This window comes from Cherax quadricarinatus, chromosome 41, assembly GCF_038502225.1.
Source record: "Cherax quadricarinatus isolate ZL_2023a chromosome 41, ASM3850222v1, whole genome shotgun sequence".
Classification (NCBI taxonomy): Eukaryota; Metazoa; Arthropoda; class Malacostraca; order Decapoda; family Parastacidae; genus Cherax; species Cherax quadricarinatus.
The window spans coordinates 25,376,411-25,398,508 of record NC_091332.1 but is presented as its reverse complement, the minus strand read 5'-3'; the positions used below and the strand labels follow the sequence as shown (position 1 = coordinate 25,398,508).

Genomic DNA, 22,098 nt, shown 5'->3' with positions numbered 1-22,098 from the left:
AGTGGGTGGACAGACAGAGGACTGCCCGGCATCCCCTCAACCATGTGCTGCCTCCACTCCTGTCCCTCCTCCTGCTCCCCCCTTGCCCCATACCACAAGTCCACCCTGCACCACATGATCGTCAGTGGAACTGGACACAAAGTACATTCGTGCCACAGCCTTGTGATTTTGATGCGAGTGGAAGTGGAATCCAGCCAAAATGTCCCGTAACGAATGAGTCTACAGAGTTAGACTATTTCCAGTTGTACTTCGATGAGCCTATACTGAGCTTGATAGTGACTCAGACAAACAGTTATTACCGATATGTCATGGACAACACAGCAGAGGTTGGAGAATCGTCACAGCTGCACAGGTGGAAAGACACAACAGTGGCTGAAATGTATTTATTCCTTGCCACTGTCACATTTATGCCACATATCTATAAGAACAATATACATGTACGTAATTACTAGCCCACAGACCACTTCATCAGTAATCCAGTTTTCCGTGACCTCCTTCCCTGCAACAGATTCACTCTGTTGCTACAAATGTTGCATTCCTCAGACAGAAATACACCAAACAGAAATGACCTTCTATACAAAATCCAGGAAGTGTTTATGTATTTGAAGCAGAAATTCAGTGCATACTTTTATCCCTTCAAGAACATTGTTGTTAATGAGTCCTTGATTCTGTTCAAGGGACGCCTGTCATTCAAGCAATATATACCGAGCAAACGTAATCGCTTTGGTATAAAACATTTTGTTATGTGTGACTGTGAGAGTGGTCTTGTGTTGGATGTTATGGTATACACTGGGAGAAACGCACTCGATGATGACAGATGGATGTTGGGCATTTCCGGTGATGTTGTTCGCAGGATGATGGAACCATACCTTGGCAAGGGCCATACATTGTACACAGACAACTGGTATACAAGCCCTATGCTCGCTGATTTCCTACGTGTGAACAATACTGATATATGTGGAACAATGAGAAGGAATAGAAAACATATGCCAAGGTTCAGTGGAGGCAGTGCTGATGGTGCAGTGCAAGTGTTTCATGTTAATGACATCATGGCACTGACATGGCATGACAAACGGGATGTGACATTGCTGTCAATCATCCACAGAAATGAGATGGTACAGACAGACTGAGCAGGTTCAACAAAGAACCTATTGTAAAGCCAGCTGCTGTCGTGGACTATACGAACAATATGCGACTAGTTGACAAGTGTGATATGATGATAGGGTTTGTTGACTGTGTACGTAGGAGTCGCAAGTGGTATATAAAACTGTTTTTACACCTTGTAGACATTGCAGTGCTCAATGCATTCAATATGTATGAAATAAAGACTGGAAAACAACAACATTTTACAGAATTCTCTCTGAATGTTGTCAAACAGATAGCAAGAAAGTATGGTACCACACCTGTACCTGCCCCTCAACAGCAACTTGTCCCACAACCACAGCCAGTGGGGGAAGTGCCAGACCGAATCACTCCTAATTGTCACTATCTGGTACCAATACCACCTACCCCAAAGAAGAAGAGTTCCCAGAAAAAGTGTGTTGTGTGTGCTACCACCAAAAAACAACCCCAACAGCAGAAGGACACATGATTCATTTGTCACCAGTGTAGGGTGGCACTCTGTATGAATCCATGCTTCATGGAGTATCATGCAATCGTGGAATTCTAGAAACATAAGTGGGACATGTAAATACTTGTATATAGTTGTAGATAATAGAATGTGATTCAGCCAGGTGTGCAAAATCACCTGTCAGTGTGTACATATGTGTTTATGACAATATGATAATTTCTTATATAATACTGGTGTATGAACAACAATTGGCATTGAAATCTAAAGATTTACTCTAAAACATAATTATCATATCATGAAAACAAAGAAAATGAAAAAAAATGGAAGAAAACGGTAAATATGTAGAATTTCTGCAAGCGGCAGCGCTCCATGTTGCCGTCAGGTGATCGCCAAGTGCCAACTTCGCGGCCTCATATCTCGGTAAGTGCTAACCCTAAAAAAATTTTTTATTCTACAACACTTAAAAAATGTGCTCTTTTTTCCTAGAAAAAAAAACTTTTTTTTTTTTTTTCAAAATATTCGGGGCGCTGCACAAGTGAATGTATATATACGTTTGGACTGTTTAAGGGTTAAGGGGAGTCATGTAATGTTTTCCCTCCGCCTGGCTACCACACCTCCATAGCATATAAATATTTTATGTTTATATACTATGTAACGTGTTTCTTATATAATTTTGAAGAAAATATTGTAGATGAATTAATGAAAATGTCTACACTGACGTAAAATTAGACAATTAATGTGCCCAAGAGTGATTATTATTACTTAATAAAGATATTTGCTCATGGAGAATGTAAACAAACTGTTTGGCACTCTCCATATTTGAAAGACCGTTTGCCGTATAAAAAGTCTTGGTCATAATTTGAGATCGCCGTAAGGCAAAATGCCAAAAAGCAGGGCCCTACTGTATATTATTCATACAGTATATTCATGGGAAAGTGCAAAACCCATACAGTCATACAGTATGATGATGATATTTAATTTTCACAGGATACATAGTTTTTGCAGAATTGCATGGCATTTAATGCTGTACATGGAAAGCCCCTGGTTATGCAGAACATTTCAAGCATGATAAAACTTTAGCAGTGCTACAAGAAGTGCACCACAACCTGCACCCGAAGTGCCCCATAACAAATTAAAAAAAAACTATCATGGCAACTCATAACAAGTTGATAAATGAGATATTTGTGCAACACTTGGGTATCTTTATTGTGGAAATGTTTAACCAGCTAGTGGCGTCTTCAGTCTAATACGTACATAGATGAACAATGGAAGATTAGAAGGAGTTTGAGGTAATTAGTTCCTCAGCCTAGCGTTGATGTATTCAGTCCATCAATCTTGATACGTAAAAGTGCAGCATGTAGGTGGAGAAGGGGTTTATGTAATGACACCAAAAGTACAAAACTTGATGGAAAACTTATGGAATTACACAGATGCAAAGTCAGCGGTCTCAGCGCAATTTACACAGTGGCAATTTTGCTCACTTTGAGTCCTATTTTGAGCCAATTCTATTGTTCCGTTCTACATAATTCTTAGCTATTATACCTTCCCTTCTGGGCACAAGAAACTGCCCATTCAACTATTTCAACTACCCTATAAAGTGCACAGAAGTCAGTAATTTGGCCAATTTTACACAAAATTCAAACAATGCCAATTTAAAAATAGAGTCCATAAACAATGTAGAAATTCCTGGAAATAAAACAACAATTCTTCTCTTCATTAGTCACGTCCCAAGGCCTCTACTATATTTTACATACTGTCCCTTCTGAATACTTATTTACATAAAAATAGAAGATTTACTCTTTTTCTTGGATAATTAAATATAACCAGGGATGATTAGTCATGGTTAACCCTTTCAGGGTCCAAGGCCCAAATCTGGAGTCACGCACCAGTGTCCAAGAATTTTCAAAAAAAAAATTTGTTATTTTTTCTTATGAAATCGTAGAGAATCTTTTTGTGAAGGTAATAAAACAAAAAGTACGAAATTTGGTGGAAAATTGACGAAATTATGCTCTCGTGAATTTTGATGTGTCAGCGATATTTACGAATCGGCGATTTTGCCGACTTTGACTCCTATTTTAGGCCAATTACATTATTCCAATCAACCAAATTCTTAGCTATTTCACTAGTATTACTTCTATTCTATCGATTGAGCACAAGAAATCGCCAAGTCAACTGTTTCAACTACAAAATAAAGTGATCGGAAATTGTTAATTTGGCCAATTTAACACAAAGTTCAAAATATTCCAATTTCAAAATAGGGTCCAGAATGAACAATGTAGGCATTCCTGGCACTAAACTAACATTTCCTCTGTTCATTAGTTATGTTTTGAGGCTTTACAAATAAATTCCATTTTGATTTTTTATTCACATAATGAATTTTTATTCACACCAAAAAATAGAAGATCTACTCTTATGCAATACTGTAATAATTGTATAAATATCATCACCATATTTGTGAATGTATATTAGACCCACCAGCTGACGTGTATTAGATGTGTGAGGTCGTTTGTTTACTTTTGAATATCGGCAAAAATTTAACATTTCCGCTACTTTGAGCTCAGTTTCAAGCCATTTCCAATGCTAAAACCAATCAAAATCATCTCTATTTCTGTAATATGTCTTCCATTCTATCAAATGAGACCAAGAAATCGCAAATACAACTATAAAAAACATACGAAAAAACACTGCAAAGTTGCTGTTTTAATCGAAAAATCATGATTTCATTTTTTTTCTCTCATTATACACAGTGTGCTGCAGGATCTGTTTTATGTGGTGCACACATACCACATAGATGTATTCTCTCATATCTAGGCCCAAATGTACCACTCACAGTTTATCAGAGTGAGCTGAGCTCATGGCGTAGATCTACGGTTTGGACCCTGAATGTAAAGCCGTAGATCTACGGGACGGACCCTGAAAGGGTTAACAGTGTCCCAATAATTGAATCAGACCCATAAAACTGGGTGTTGTAAGAGGATTGGGAAAATTGAATATTTCCACTAATTGGAGCTCAATTTCAAGCTACAGAAGGTCGGTCTAAATCTGAAAGAGATGAAAACCGAAGCAATATTTCCCATAAGAAATAATGTAAATACAATTAATCTGTTCCAGACACCCAAAAATATTAACAAAAAATGCATTTTTTAAAGAATAACCATAGTTTTATATACAGAAAACAATGAGAAAGAAATATAAATGACTAATGAAATGGATAAATGAAAAATTAACATCACATTTACCTTTATTGAAAACTCTTCTTGGGGTAAGGATGGTGAGGAGGGGAGAGGGAGGAGGAGCAGAGGTTATTGTTTGGAAGGGGAATCCTCCTCCATAAGGAGTTCAGGTATCAAAGCCCTATCCGGGGTTACTTCCCTTCTTTGTCTTTTATTGGCACTGGTCCCCTGTCACACTAAAGATCTGTCCAGAGAGCTCTGTTTCTGACATCTCTTTAAGAGGTGATATTTTTCCACAAAAGTTTGCACCTCATTCCACTTTGCACAAATGTCCTTAATCACCCCTTCTGCAACATCAACTCACTTGATTTCTACTTTCTCTGCCAGGATGGAACTAATTGTTTTTTTGGACTTGCCATACATCCTGGTGAGCTCTGCCACACGTACGCCACTTTGGTATTTTTCTATAACCTCTTTCTTGAATTCTATTGTGTTTCTCACCTTCTTTACCAAAAGGCTGGCACTAGAACTTTCTTTGGGCCCATAGTGGCTTATTTCGCAGTCGCACTCAATAAACAAGTACAAAAAACAATGGATTATTACAAAATGTTTCAGGTGAATCCTCACTCAACCAGTGACAGAGCCAGACTGAGACACGTAAGCATGAGTGGCAGCATCCTGGGTGGGCCAATGCGTCAAATACAGATGATTTCCGGGACTAGGTGCGAAATCCGGAGCAAAATTTCGCCGAAAAAAAGTGGTTGAAATCTGAATCATACGATATCCAGTGGGGATGAAATCCGGTGTTCCACTGTACTTCCAGTCTTGAAACCAATGAAAATTATTTCTACTTCAGTAGTATGTCCTCCATTCTATCAAATGATACCAAGAAACTGCCAATAAAATCATAAAAATCATCCAAGAAAACGCCTCAAATTCTCTATTTTAAACCACACACGTGGTCACAGTTTTCTTTTTCCAGTCATGCACCACATGAGGCAGGATTTTTTTTTATACTGTGCACACTCACTGCACAGACCCATTCTCTCATATCTAGGCCAAAATTTACCACTCACAGCTTATCTGAGTGAGATGAGGTCATGACATAGAACTACATTAGGGACCCTGGCCTCAATGATAAAGGTCTACGTGACAGACAGCACAAGGGTTCAACAAGCCAAATTTCACCAGCATTTACAGTTTCTTGTCAGTAAGGTTAAATACTTGCTTTCAGGCAATCCTAGAAAAATAATACTGATTATTACCAAAATATTTATCGCACTGTAGTTGGTTAAAATACTCATATTAACTCTTAATTTATATGATCCTAATATTGCCGGTGTGTAATGTGTTTGCTTCTTATTCACCATCTCCCATGCTCAAGCATATACATTAAAAGCTGCAGTTAACAATGTACACTAGATTTTATAAAGTGCAAAACTCCAGTACAGTAGTCTTCTGAGTTACAATGGTCTTGATTTACAATAATTTTGAGTTACGATTTACCTTCATAAAGGAATTTAGTTTGGAAGGGCAAGGCAGTAATAAAAGTGAGTGATAGTGAAAGTGTTTCTTCTTTTGGGTCACCCTACCTCAGTGGGAGATGGCTGGTGTGTTGAAAAAAATACATGTGTTGTCACAGTCATTTGAATTTCCTCACTTAATGACGGGGTTCCGTTCCTATGAGCGGTTGGTAAGTGAATTGGTCGTTAAGCAAGGAGCATACTATACTGGTAGTGGGTTTGTGTCAACCATCTTTAGATATTGTTTTAATGTCACCATTGCACCATTTAAAACATTTCTAGTATGTTTTTAAAAGTTTATACAGTAGTTAACTGTATACTGTAATAAACAGAACAGAGGAAATCAGCTCTAATATACATTAGTATTTAGGTTTGCATACTGGTTGGAGAGCTGGTCATAAGTCTGAGTGGTTGGTAAACGAGTACGTCGCTAAGTGAGGAGAGGCTATATATCTTGATTTTTTTTTTTTAACAAACTGGCCATTTCCCACCAAGGCAGGGTGAACCAAAAAAGAAACATTTTCACCATCAATCACACTATCACTGTCTTGCCAGAGGCATGTAGATATAACAGTTCAGATATCCCTCCAAACAGCAAATATCCCCACCCCTCCTTTAGAGCATAGGCACTGTACTTCCCAGCTCCAGGGCTCAAGTCCTGTAAAACATTTATTGTCCTTTTAGTCTTAACCTAGGTTTAAGCCTGCCCAAAATGCTCTGCATAACCAATGGCTTTCCATGTGCAATATTAAATGTGATCCATATTTGTACAGTGTATCATGTGGAAATAAAGAGTTTCAGTTTAAACTCTAAATCCAGAGTATACTTACTCAGCTCTTGTGATTCATTACCAGCTAATACGCTCTCTTTCAGTGCTTTACAGTCTTGGATATAATCAATGGCAGTCTGGATGATCTCTGCTTTTGCTCTGGGTCCGCAGTCTGGTAGTGCTAGTCGCAGCTTCTCTAAAATAGTATTGAAGCGGTGGCGGCGGGCGGCTTCCCATTGTCTCACTTGACTGCTGAAAATAACAAAATCAAATAAGACAAGGCTTGTAAAATATGGAACACAAGAGAGAATGCAGCCTTGGTGCACACACGAGGGAGTGCAGCCTTGGTGCACACACGAGGGAGTGCAGCCTTGGTGCACACACGAGGGAGTGCGGCCTTGGTGCACACACGAGGGAGTGCGGCCTTGGTGCACACACGAGGGAGTGCGGCCTTGGTGCACACACGAGTGAGTGCGGCCTTGGTGCACACACGAGTGAGTGCAGCCTTGGTGCACACAAGAGGGAGTGCGGCCTTGGTGCACACACGAGGGAGTGCGGCCTTGGTGCACACACGAGGGAGTGCGGCCTTGGTGCACACACGAGGGAGTGCAGCCTTGGTGCACACAAGAGGGAGTGCAGCCTAGGTGCACACAAGAGGGAGTGCAGCTTAGGTGCACACATGAGGGAGTGCAGCCATGGTGCACACACTGCAAGAGAGACTCCTGAAAGTTGGAAAATTAACTACAGTACGTACTAACATATCACTAATTTTATGTAAACCTTCTCTATAGACTAAGAAAACTCCATCTTCAGAGGAAAATCCACCAGTTCTTTGCAAAAGATGGTAAAACTGCTGCAAGGAAATCAACCACATGCAAGAGATACTACATAGCTAATGAACATGATTTATCAAAATTCTTAAGCGATGCTGACCTATCAGAGTCAAAATAAGCTGCAGTTTGTATCCACTTAGCACCACGTACAGTGTTATGCTCCCTCGATCTGTATTTGTTGGTCATCTCTTCATCTTTAAATATGTGAGGGCCCACGCTTATATAGTAGCTTAGGTTCCGAGCTACTGTTGTAAAGAGAAAATTGCTGTGAAGTGAAACATAACCTTTTTTTCACTTTCAAATGCATATAAAAGCCTGATAACATGTTTACACTATGTATTAAGTGAGAAATAGAGATAAGCCAAAAAAATGCACATACATTACATACATTACTTACCTTAAAATATTTTCGTCCTTAGCTTATAGTGAGAAGTGAATATATTTATCGTAGGAAGGCTGAATAAATGAAGAATGGGTATACAGTGGTACCTTGACTTACGAGTGCCTTAACTTACGAGTTTTCCGAGTTATGAGCCGTCACTCAGTTGATTTTCTGTTTTGAGCTGCGAGCCAAAATCCAAGTATGAGCGAGCTTCAGATATTCTACAAAAAATAAAAAGTTGCTAAGTTTTTGACATTTGCAAAATATCCTGCCCTTTGCTCCCACACAGATCCCAAAATATTTGTAATATTTCCAATATTCCACAAGCCAATTGTAGAACAATCATTTTTTTATGATTCTTATCATTATTACTGTATTTACATGTACTTCATTAATAAATGGTGGGCTTCATGAAATAAGTTAATAAATTACTTCCGAGATATTCACCAGGAACGCGGGCTGGCCTCTAGTGCAGTTAGCCTCTCAAAAACTCTGTTTTCTCTTACCCAGGACCAAAGAACACATTATAGGAAGGAACAGCAATGATTTTATATGCTCGGACTGGTCCTGGACACTTATAATAATAATAATAATATCTTTATTTTACTACAAGTACATGTACAGGGTATACAGTCCTAGCTGATTACAATGACATACTGTACTACTATATAGAAAGTCCCTTGTTATGCTCCAGAGGCATTTCGGGCAAATTAGGTCAGTGTCCCAGGATGCGACCCACACCAGTCGACTAACACCCAGGTACCCATTTTACTGATGGGGAACATAGACAACAGGTGGAAAGAAACACATCCAATGTTTCTACTCTGGCTGGGAATCGAACCCAGGCCCTCGCCGTGTGAAGCGAGAGCGTTAACCACCAGGCCACCAGGCTGTATTATGGCGTATTTTATTCAATCTAGGGTATATATCATGTTTCTATGTTACTATAGTGTTTATTATGTCATATTAGATCAATTCTGATAGATAAATAAATCGTAGAGTTGATATTAGCATTATATTGAAGTATTTTCTCCTGCCTCTCGAGACTCAGGAACTCCGCTGACATAAGGGAGGTTACAGATAGTGAGAGTAAGTATACAGTGGACCCCCGCTTAACGATCACCTCCTAATGTGACCAATTATGTAAGTGTATTTATATAAGTGCATTTGTACGTGTATGTTTGGGGGTCTGAAATGGACTAATCTACTTCACAATATTCCTTATGGGAACAAATTCGGTCAGTACTGGCACCTGAACATACTTCTGGAATGAAAAAATATTGTTAATCAGGGGTCCACTGTATATTGTGTATAATGTTGTACATATGTTCATGACATTAAAAATATTCATTTATAGTTTTAACATATTTAGTTGATGCTGGGCTATGTTAGGGATATAAGGTGCTTTTTAATGGTAGTTTTGAAAATGCTGGCTGATTCAGTGGTTCTTGAGATATCTAGCAGAGAGTTCCAGATTCTGGGCCCTTTTATGTACACTGAATTTTTAAAGAGATTTCGCCGGACACGGGGAATGTCATAGAGATTTTATTGCTTCCTTTTCAGTTTAAAGCTACCAGGTGTGTTGCCCACATCAACTCTGGATTATTTGCCCTTCATACCTGCATTTATGATTTAATTATGCCACCTTTTGTGCTACCAAGTCATCTTGGCCCCTAAAGTGTGCAGTAACAGGAAATTTCTCTGACAATCAAGCAAGAAATTGTGAAACAACATGATGGAAGAGTTTGAATTAGTTCGATAAGATAAGATGAGATTTGTTAGGATTTTTAAACCAGAGGGTTAGCCACCCAGGATAACCCAAGAAAGTCAGTGTGTCATCGAGGACTGTCTGTCTTATTTCCACTGAGGTCCTTCAATTTTGTCCCCCCAGGACACATCAGCCGACTAACACCCAGGTACCTACTTACTGCTAGGTGAACAGTGACAGCAGGTGTAAGGAAACATGCCCAACATTTCTACCTGGCCAGGGATTGAACCATAGACACTGAGTATGTGAGGTCAGTGCCTCACACAGAGACATTATCAGAGATGGAAAGACTGTTATCATTTTAAGTGATGTAACAAGGCTGGAGGTTCATGGAAACGATGCAGAGGAATTAATTCAGGACCACAGACAGGAGTTGACAGCAAAGGAGTGCCAAGAATTAGGGGAGATGGATGATCATAGGACAACAGCTGCAGAAATTCACAAGTCCTTTACTCATTAGGAAAGTATGAACAGAATCATAAGAAAGCACCCAGATACTGAAAACACTGAATTCACTTCCTGTGTTTTAAAAGACAAGGTTTTGTCTTATTTTAGGAGCCTCAGAAGAAAGCGACAGAAACAAAAAAAACATGTACTTGTTGAAGTATTATTATTATTATTCTTTCAACACACCGGCCGTATCCCACTGAGGTGGGGTGGCCCAAAAGGAAAAACAAAAGTTTCTCCTTTTACATTTAGTAATATATACAGGAGAAGAGGTTACTAGCCCCTTGCTCCCGGCATTTTAGTCGCCTCTTACAACACGCATGGCTTACGGAGGAAGAATTCTGTTCCACTTCCCCATGGAGATAAGAGGAAATAAACAAGAATAAGAACTAGAAAGAAAATAGAAGAAAACCCAGAGGGGTGTGTATATATGTGCTTGTACATGTATGTGTAGTGTGACCTAAGTGTAAGTAGAAGTAGCAAGACGTACCTGAAATCTTGCATGTTCATGAGACAGAAAAAAGGACACCAGCAATCCTACCATCATGTAAAACAATTACAGGCTTTCGTTTTACACTCACTTGGCAGGACGGTAGTACCTCCCTGGGCGGTTGCTGTCTACCAACCTACTACCTATTATTATTATTATTATTATTATTATTATAGGTAAATTACACAGTGTATTATAATTGTACTTATGTATACCTGTACCTAAATAAACTTACTAACTAGTAACCTCTCCACCACCACCACACTACCAACTCCAACGTACAATATACTATATTGCATTTCTGGGTCTTGGCACTAATTATGTACCACAAAACCATGGCACATGTGCAACAGTTAGGCATCTTTAGTCCAAAACGAAACCCTCTCCAGGCATACACAGTAGGCTTCTTCAGTCGAGTACAGAAAAGTTAGCAGAAGCATTAGAAATGTGAAGACGATGTAATCACTCCATCACCCTTGATTACATCGTCTTCACATCTTTACTGCTTATGCCAACTTTTCTGTACTCAAGTAAAGATACCTAACTGCTGCACGTGTCTTACTTACCAACTTGTTGGTATTGTATATCATTTTAATTTTCACCATAAAACCTGGGAATTTTAGGGTTTGAGTTATGATGGTTTTGGAGTCCGATGTGTCTTCTAGAACGGATTATTAACATAATTCAAGGGTGTCCCATTGCTTGACTGCTAGCACACTCAGCTCACACACTGAAGTCCAGGGTTCGAATCTCCAGTACGGCTGGAAAATATTAGAGACATGTTTCCATAGGACCTGGAGTTTACCTGGAGAGTGTTTCGGGGGTCAACGCCCCCGCGGCCCGGTCTGTGACCAGGCCTCCTGGTGGATCAGCGCCTGATCAACCAGGCTGTTGCTGCTGGCTGCACGCAAACCAACGTACGAGCCACAGCCCGGCTGATCAGGAACTGCCTTTAGGTGCTTGTCCAGTGCCAGCTTGAAGACTGCCAGGGGTCTGTTGGTAATCCCCCTTATGTGTGCTGGGAGGCAGTTGAACAGTCTCGGTCCCCTGACACTTATTGTATGGTCTCTTAACGTGCTAGTGACACCCCTGCTTTTCATTGGGGGGATGGTGCATCGTCTGCCAAGTCTTTTGCTTTCGTAGTGAGTGATTTTCGTGTGCAAGTTCGGTACTAGTCCCTCTAGGATTTTCCAGGTGTATATAATCATGTATCTCTCCCTCCTGCGTTCCAGGGAATACAGGTTTAGAAACCTCAAGCGCTCCCAGTAATTGAGGTGTTTTATCTCCGTTATGCGCGCCGTGAAAGTTCTCTGTACATTTTCTAGGTCGGCAATTTCACCTGCCTTGAAAGGTGCTGTTAGAGTGCAGCAATATTCCAGCCTAGATAGAACAAGTGACCTGAAGAGTGTCATCATGGGCTTGGCCTCCCTAGTTTTGAAGGTTCTCATTATCCATCCTGTCATTTTTCTAGCAGATGCGATTGATACAATGTTATGGTCCTTGAAGGTGAGATCCTCCGACATAATCACTCCCAGGTCTTTGACGTTGGTGTTTCGCTCTATTTTGTGGCCAGAATTTGTTTTGTACTCTGATGAAGATTTAATTTCCTCATGTTTACCATATCTGAGTAATTGAAATTTCTCATCGTTGAACTTCATATTGTTTTCTGCAGCCCACTGAAAGATTTGGTTGATGTCCGCCTGGAGCCTTGCAGTGTCTGCAATGGAAGACACTGTCATGCAGATTCGGGTGTCATCTGCAAAGGAAGACACGGTGCTGTGGCTGACATCCTTGTCTATGTCGGATATGAGGATGAGGAACAAGATGGGAGCTAGTACTGTGCCTTGTGGAACAGAGCTTTTCACCGTAGCTGCCTCGGACTTTACTCTGTTGACGACTACTCTCTGTGTTCTGTTAGTGAGGAAATTATAGATCCATCGACCAACTTTTCCTGTTATTCCTTTAGCGCGCATTTTGTGCGCTATTACGCCATGGTCACACTTGTCGAAGGCTTTTGCAAAGTCTGTATATATTACATCTGCGTTCTTTTTGTCTTCTAGTGCATTTAGGACCTTGTCGTAGTGATCCAGTAGTTGAGACAGACAGGAGCGACCTGTTCTAAACCCATGTTGCCCTGGGTTGTGTAACTGATGGGTTTCTAGATGGGTGGTGATCTTGCTTCTTAGGACCCTTTCAAAGATTTTTATGATATGGGATGTTAGTGCTATTGGTCTGTAGTTCTTTGCTGTTGCTTTACTGCCCCCTTTGTGGAGTGGGGCTATGTCTGTTGTTTTTAGTAACTGAGGGACGACCCCCGTGTCCATGCTCCCTCTCCATAGGATGGAAAAGGCTCGTGATAGGGGCTTCTTGCAGTTCTTGATGAACACAGAGTTCCATGAGTCTGGCCCTGGGGCAGAGTGCATGGGCATGTCATTTATCGCCTGTTCGAAGTCATTTGGCGTCAGGATAACATCGGATAGGCTTGTGTTAATCAAATTTTGTGGCTCTCTCATAAAAAATTCATTTTGATCTTCGACTCTCAGTCTGGTTAGCGGCTTGCTAAAAACTGAGTCATATTGGGACTTGAGTAGCTCACTCATTTCCTTGCTGTCATCTGTGTAGGACCCATCTTGTTTAAGTAGGGGCCCAATACTGGACGTTGTTCTCGATTTTGATTTGGCATAGGAGAAGAAATACTTTGGGTTTCTTTCGATTTCATTTATGGCTTTTAGTTCTTCCCGCGATTCCTGACTCCTAAAGGATTCTTTTAGCTTAAGTTCGATGCTTGCTATTTCTCTGACCAGTGTCTCCCTGCGCATTTCTGATATATTGACCTCTTTTAGCCGCTCTGTTATTCTTTTCCGTCGCCTGTAAAGGGAGCGCCTGTCTCTTTCTATTTTACATCTACTCCTCCTTTTTCTTAGAGGAATAAGCCTTGTGCATACATCGAGTGCCACCGAGTTAATCTGTTCTAGGCATAAGTTTGGGTCTGTGTTGCTTAGTATATCTTCCCAGCTTATATCGGTTAGGACTTGGTTTACTTGGTCCCACTTTATGTTTTTGTTATTGAAGTTGAATTTGGTGAATGCTCCCTCGTGACTAGTCTCATTTTGTCGGTCTGAGGCTCCACGCATACATGTCTGAACCTCAATTATGTTGTGATCTGAGTATATTGTTTTTGATATGGTGACATTTCTTATCAGATCATCATTGTTAGTGAAGATGAGGTCTAGTGTATTCTCCAGTCTAGTAGGCTCTATTATTTGCTGGTTTAAATTGAATTTTGTGCAGAGATTTAAAAGCTCGTGTGAGTGTGAGTTTTCATCAGAGCTGCCTCCTGGTGTTATTACTGCAACAATATTATTTGCTATATTCCTCCATTTTAGGTGCCTTAAGTTGAAATCCCCCAGGAGCAAGATGTTGGGTGCAGGAGCTGGAAGATTTTCCAGACAGTGGTCAATTTTTAACAGCTGTTCCTGGAATTGCTGGGATGTTGCATCCGGAGGCTTGTAGACTACCACAATGACTAGGTTTTGGTTCTCGACCTTTACTGCTAAAACTTCCACTACGTCATTTGAGGCATTAAGCAGTTCTGTGCAAACAAGTGACTCTGCAATGTACAGGCCAACCCCCCCCCTTTTGCCTGTTCACTCTGTCACATCTGTATAGGTTGTAACCTGGGATCCATATTTCGTTGTCCAAGTGATCCTTTATGTGGGTCTCAGTGAAAGCCGCGAACATTGCCTTTGCCTCTGCAAGCAGTCCACGGATGAAAGGTATTTTGTTGTTTATTGCTGGCTTTAGACCCTGTATATTTGCAAAGAAGAATGTTATCGGACTGGTGGTATTGTTGGTACTGGGGGGGGATTTTTTTTCCGGCATTAGTATCTGTATCTGTTGGTTTGGAGTGGAGGCCATCGACTGTGGTTCCACTCCAGGAATGACTGGATTTGGTGTACGATTTCTGCCATTTCCTGCCAGTTTTTTTTCCTTCCTGGCACTAAAAAACCTCTCCCTCTTGAGTGGCTGTGGCTACCCAGGTTTTCCCATGGCCTGGATGTTTTGTATCTTTTTGTCCCCTTTAGATGGTATGCCTGGCAATTTAAGTTATAGCACAGTCTTTCCTGTACTGAAGACCTACTGTCCCTGTTCACCCATCAGTTTAAAATGGGTACATACTTGGGACTTAGTTGACTGGTGTGGGTCGCATCCTGGGATAAAACTGACCTAATTTGCCCGAAATGCTCAGCATAACAAGGGGTTTTCTATATAGTAGTATGTTACTGATGTCAACTAGGCCTGTATACCTTGTACATGTACTTGTAGAAAATAAAGATATTATTATTATTATTATTACTGTACTGGTTGTTTTAGAGAATGTGTGGTGTTAGGTTAAGTTAGTCAAGTTTGCTAGAGTATTGTTGCCTCTGCAACACACCAGCTGCTGCTTTACTCACTGTGACCCCCTCAATGGAGGTTCCTTGAAGCTGGTGAGGGGCTCTTGATCTAGGGAATTTGATCTGTGCTCGGGTTCCCTGAATTGAGTCTGAATACCATCCATCCCCCACCCATATGCACTGTATAATCCTACGGGTTTAGCACTCCCCCATGATTATAAAAAAAAATTCTCACTGTGACATGAAAATATCACAGCTTTTTTTTGACATTGAGTATAATGAATGACTTAATATCTTGTACTATTAAATCCATAAGAATCATACTGCACCTGGGCCAATGGGGGGGGCAATAAGGTTCATGCCAAGGAGGGAAAGGTCCAATTCCTTAGATCAAGAGTTGGCCTGAAACTCCTCAAGAGACATAAAAGGCTCTTGATCCAAGTTACTGGGATCAGCCCCTCCCCTCCACTTCTTTGGAATGAACCTGGATGCCTGACAGGTGCTGTATGACTCCTATATTTATGTACTTTTAAATATAGCCCAATTAAGTTATAGTTTAATATATTTATTATGCACCCCAGACCCATCCTGAGGGTGGTAGTCAAAAGATAACAGAAGTACATAATAGGTCCAGCGACTGCACCACAAAGTTATGATAGCTGAGCAAATTACAAAGGTAATGAACTCCAGGTAGATCTGGGTAAAGAAGTAAAAATTTCCATTGGGGTCCCTAGTGAAAGTAAGAGTAAGTCTGGCTACTCACGTCTTGTCACACCCTTCAGACTTTTTCTCTTTATTGCTGCTCTTTTTCTCTTCTTCACCTTTATTTTTATCTACTTTACTTTTATTTCGAGTCATAATGGTTAATATATTAGTGAGGAGAATCGATACCTCAGCTCATGAGCAACTTTGTAAACAAACTAACTGAGAGAAAACGTTATTACTGCCTGGGAGAACTTAAATAACTTTATTGTGTAGCCTATACCCTCCCTGTGTGTGGTTGTTACCTTGTACCCTCCCTGCGTGTGGTTGTTACCTTGTACCCTCCCTGTGTGTGGTTGTTACCTTGTACCCTCCCTGTGTGTGGTTGTTACCTTGTACCCTCCCTGTGTGTGGTTGTTACCTTGTACCCTCCCTGTGTGTGGTTGTTACCTTGTACCCTCCCTGTGTGTGGTTGTTACCTTGCTTGTCCAGTGCCAGCTTGAAGACTGCCAGGGGTCTGTTGGTAATCCCCCTTATGTGTGCTGGGAGGCAGTTGAACAGTCTCGGGCCCCTGACACTTATTGTATGGTCTCTTAACGTGCTAGTGACACCCCTGCTTTTCATTGGGGGGATGGTGCATCGTCTGCCAAGTCTTTTGCTTTCGTAGTGAGTGATTTTCGTGTGCAAGTTCGGTACTAGTCCCTCTAGGATTTTCCAGGTGTATATAATCATGTATCTCTCCCTCCTGCGTTCCAGGGAATACAGGTTTAGAAACCTCAAGCGCTCCCAGTAATTGAGGTGTTTTATCTCCGTTATGCGCGCCGTGAAAGTTCTCTGTACATTTTCTAGGTCGGCAATTTCACCTGCCTTGAAAGGTGCTGTTAGAGTGCAGCAATATTCCAGCCTAGATAGAACAAGTGACCTGAAGAGTGTCATCATGGGCTTGGCCTCCCTAGTTTTGAAGGTTCTCATTATCCATCCTGTCATTTTTCTAGCAGATGCGATTGATACAATGTTATGGTCCTTGAAGGTGAGATCCTCCGACATAATCACTCCCAGGTCTTTGACGTTGGTGTTTCGCTCTATTTTGTGGCCAGAATTTGTTTTGTACTCTGATGAAGATTTAATTTCCTCATGTTTACCATATCTGAGTAATTGAAATTTCTCATCGTTGAACTTCATATTGTTTTCTGCAGCCCACTGAAAGATTTGGTTGATGTCCGCCTGGAGCCTTGCAGTGTCTGCAATGGAAGACACTATCATGCAGATTCGGGTGTCATCTGCAAAGGAAGACACGGTGCTGTGGCTGACATCCTTGTCTATGTCGGATATGAGGATGAGGAACAAGATGGGAGCTAGTACTGTGCCTTGTGGAACAGAGCTTTTCACCGTAGCTGCCTCGGACTTTACTCTGTTGACGACTACTCTCTGTGTTCTGTTAGTGAGGAAATTATAGATCCATCGACCGACTTTTACTGTTATTCCTTTAGCGCGCATTTTGTGCGCTTGTGTGGTTGTTACCTTGTACCCTCCCTGTGTGTGGTTGTTACCTTGTACCCTCCCTGTGTGTGGTTGTTACCTTGTACCCTGCCTGTGTGTGGTTGTTACCTTGTACCCTCCCTGTGTGTGGTTGTTACCTTGTACCCTCCCTGTGTGTCGTTGTTACCTTGTACCCTCCCTGTGTGTGGTTGTTACCTTGTACCCTCCCTGTATGTGGTTGTTACCTTGTACCCTCCCTGTGTGTGGTTGTTACCTTGTACCCTCCCTGTGTGTGGTTGTTACCTTGTACCCTCCCTGTGTGTGGTTGTTACCTTGTATCCTCCCTGTGTGTGGTTGTTACCTTGTACCCTCCCTGTGTGTGGTTGTTACCTTGTACCCTCCCTGTATGTGGTTGTTACCTTGTATCCTCCCTGTGTGTGGTTGTTACCTTGTACCCTCCCTGTATGTGGTTGTTACCTTGTACCCTCCCTGTATGTGGTTGTTACCTTGTACCCTCCCTGTGTGTGGTTGTTACCTTGTACCCTCCCTGTGTGTGGTTGTTACCTTGTACCCTCCCTGTGTGTGGTTGTTACCTTGTACCCTCCCTGTATGTGGTTGTTACCTTGTACCCTCCCTGTGTGTGGTTGTTACCTTGTACCCTCCCTGTGTGTGGTTGTTACCTTGTACCCTCCCTGTATGTGGTTATTACCTTGTACCCTCCCTGTATGTGGTTGTTACCTTGTACCCTCCCTGTGTGTGGTTGTTACCTTGTACCCTCCCTGTATGTGGTTGTTACCTTGTACCCTCCCTGTGTGTGGTTGTTACCTTGTACCCTCCCTGTGTGTGGTTGTTACCTTGTACCCTCCCTGTATGTGGTTACCTTGTACCTTCCCTGTATGTGGTTGTTACCTTGTACCCTCCCTGTGTGTGGTTGTTACCTTGTACCCTCCCTGTATGTGGTTGTTACCTTGTACCCTCCCTGTATGTGGTTGTTACCTTGTACCCTCCCTGTGTGTGGTTGTTACCTTGTACCCTCCCTGTGTGTGGTTGTTACCTTGTACCCTCCCTGTATGTGGTTACCTTGTACCTTCCCTGTATGTGGTTGTTACCTTGTACCCTCCCTGTGTGTGGTTGTTACCTTGTACCCTCCCTGTATGTGGTTGTTACCTTGTACCCTCCCTGTATGTGGTTGTTACCTTGTACCCTCCCTGTGTGTGGTTGTTACTTTGTACCCTCCCTGTGTGTGGTTGTTACCTTGTACCCTCCCTGTGTGTGGTTGTTACCTTGTACCCTCCCTGTGTGTGGTTGTTACCTTGTACCCTCCCTGTGTGTGGTTGTTACCTTGTACCCTCCCTGTGTGTGGTTGTTACCTTGTACCCTCCCTGTGTGTGGTTGTTACCTTGTACCCTCCCTGTGTGTGGTTGTTACCTTGTACCCTCCCTGTGTGTGGTTGTTACCTTGTACCCTCCCTGTGTGTGGTTGTTACCTTGTACCCTCCCTGTGTGTGGTTGTTACCTTGTACCATCCCTGTATGTGGTTGTTACCTTGTACCCTCCCTGTGTGTGTGGTTGTTACCTTGTACCCTCCCTGTATGTGGGTGTTACCTTGTACCCTCCCTGTGTGTGGTTGTTACCTTGTACCCTCCCTGTATGTGGTTGTTACCATGTATCCTCCCTGTATGTGGTTGTTACCTTGTACCCTCCCTGTGTGTGGTTGTTACCTTGTACCCTCCCTGTATGTGGTTGTTACCTTGTACCCTCCCTGTATGTGGTTGTTACCAATATGAAGTTCAACGATGAGAAATTTCAATTACTCAGATATGGTAAACATGAGGAAATTAAATCTTCATCAGAGTACAAAACAAATTCTGGCCACAAAATAGAGCGAAACACCAACGTCAAAGACCTGGGAGTGATTATGTCGGAGGATCTCACCTTCAAGGACCATAACATTGTATCAATCGCATCTGCTAGAAAAATGACAGGATGGATAATGAGAACCTTCAAAACTAGGGAGGCCAAGCCCATGATGACACTCTTCAGGTCACTTGTTCTATCTAGGCTGGAATATTGCTGCACTCTAACAGCACCTTTCAAGGCAGGTGAAATTGCCGACCTAGAAAATGTACAGAGAACTTTCACGGCGCGCATAACGGAGATAAAACACCTCAATTACTGGGAGCGCTTGAGGTTTCTAAACCTGTATTCCCTGGAACGCAGGAGGGAGAGATACATGATTACATACACCTGGAAAATCCTAGAGGGACTAGTACCGAACTTGCACACGAAAATCACTCACTACGAAAGCAAAAGACTTGGCAGACGATGCACCATCCCCCCAATGAAAAGCAGGGGTGTCACTAGCACGTTAAGAGACCATACAATAAGTGTCAGGGGCCCGAGACTGTTCAACTGCCTCCCAGCACACATAAGGGGGATTACCAACAGACCCCTGGCAGTCTTCAAGCTGGCACTGGACAAGCACCTAAAGTCAGTTCCTGATCAGCCGGGCTGTGGCTCGTACGTTGGTTTGCGTGCAGCCAGCAGCAACAGCCTGGTTGATCAGGCGCTGATCCACCAGGAGGCCTGGTCACAGACCGGGCCGCGGGGGCATTGACCCCCGAAACTCTCTCCAGGTAATCTCCAGGTAATCCAGGTGTACCCTCCCTGTGCGTGGTTGTTACCCTGTACCCTCCCTGTGTGTGGTTGTTATGCTGTACCCTCCCTGTGTGTGGTTGTTACCTTGTACACTCCCTGCGTGTGGTTGTTACCCTGTACCCTCCCTGTATGTGGTTGTTACCCTGTACCTTCCCTGTTTGTGGTTGTTACCCTGTACCCTCCCTGTATGTGGTTGTTACTTTGTACCCTATTTGGTTGTTACCCTGTACCCTCCCTGTGTGTCGTTGTTACCCTGTACCCTCCCTGTATGAGGTTCTTACCCTGTACCCTCCCAGTATATAGTTGTTACCTTGTACCCTCCCAGTATGTGGTTGTTACCCTGTACCCTCCCTGTATGAGGTTCTTACCCTGTACCCTCCCAGTATATGGTTGTTACCCTGTACCCTCCCAGTATGTGGTTGTTACCCTGTACCCTCCCTGTATGTGGTTGTTACCTTGAACCCTCCCTGTATGTGGTTGTTACCCTGTACCCTCCCTGTATGTGGTTCTTACCCTGTATCCTCCCTGCATGTGGTTGTTACCCTGTACCCTCCCTGTATGTGATTGTTACCCTGTACCCTCCCTGTATGTGGTTGTTACCCTGTACCCTCCCTGTATGTGGTTGTTACCTTGTACCCTCCTTGTATGTGGTTGTTACCCTGTACCCTCCCTGTATGTGATTGTTACCTTGTACCCTCCCTGTATGTGGTTGTTACCCTGTTCCCTCCCTGTATGTGGTTGTTACCTTGTACCCTCCCTGTGTGTGGTTGTTACCCTGTACCCTCCCTGTGTGTGGTTACCCTGTACCCTCCCTGTATGTGGTTGTTACCCTGTACCCTCCCTATATGAGGTTCTCGCCCTGTACCCTCCCTGTATATGGTTGTTACCTTGTACCCTCCCTGTATGTGGTTGTTACCTTGAACCATCCCTGTATGTGGTTGTTACCCTGTACCCTCCCTGTGTGTGGTTCTTTCCCTGTTCCCTCCCTGTATGTGGTTGTTACCCTGTACCCTCCCTGTATGTGGTTGTTACCCTGTACCGTCCCTGTATGTGGTTGTTACCTTGTACCCTCCCTGTATGTGGTTGTTACCTTGTACCCTCCCTGTATGTGGTTGTTACCTTGTTCCCTCCCTGTATGTGGTTGTTACCTTATACCCTCCCTGTATGTGGTTGTTATCTTGTACCCTCCCTGTGTGTGTGGTTGTTACCCTGTACCCTCCCTGTATGTGGTTGTTACCCTGTACCCTCCCTGTATGTGGTTGTTACCCTGTACCCTCCCTGTATGTGGTTGTTACCTTGCACCCTATGTGGTTGTTACCCTGTACCCTCCCTGTATGAGGCTCTTACCCTGTACCCTCCCTGTATGTGGTTTTTACCCTGTACCCTCCTTGTATGTGGTTGTTACCTTGAACCCTCCCTGTATGTGGTTGTTACCCTGTACCCTCCCTGTATGTGGTTGTTACCCTGTTCCCTCCCTGTATGTGGTTGTTACCCTGTTCCCTCCCTGTATGTGGTTGTTACCTTGTACCCTCCCTGTGTGTGGTTGTTACCCTGTACCCTCCCTTTGTGTGGTTGTTACCCTGTACCCTCCCTGTATGTGGTTGTTACCCTGTACCCTCCCTGTATGAGGTTCTCGCCCTGTACCCTCCCTGTATGTGGTTGTTACCCTGTACCCTCCCTGTATGTGGTTGTTACCTTGAACCATCCCTGTAGTCAGTAAATGTGGGGCTGATAGTGCTGTCCTGGGAGACAGTAATGGTGAAGCGGGAGGTGCTGTCCTGGGAGACAGAAATGGTGAAGCTGGAGGTGCTGTCCTGGGAGACAGAAATGGTGAAGCTGGAGATACTGTCCTGGGAGACAGTAATGGTGAAGCTGGAGATACTGTCCTGGGAGACAGTAATGGTGAAG

General features: G+C 42.7%; 1 protein-coding gene across 2 annotated transcripts in view; it reads right to left on the bottom strand.

Moving 5' to 3' along the window:
* Positions 1-16,271, bottom strand: part of LOC128695931 (streptococcal hemagglutinin) — a 127,794-nt gene extending 111,523 nt beyond the window's left edge. Inside the window, exons 1-2 of one of the 2 annotated variants that reach the window (XM_070093101.1) lie at positions 16,116-16,271; positions 7,097-7,287 (exon numbers count right to left, since the gene is read on the bottom strand). In XM_070093101.1, coding sequence (XP_069949202.1) covers positions 7,097-7,287; positions 16,116-16,210 — 286 coding nt within the window. In that variant the 5' untranslated portion in view covers positions 16,211-16,271. The remainder of the gene's footprint in view (positions 1-7,096; positions 7,288-16,115) is intronic. The other variant, XM_070093102.1, reaches the window with a different exon arrangement.
* Between the last annotated feature and the right edge of the window lie 5,827 nt (positions 16,272-22,098).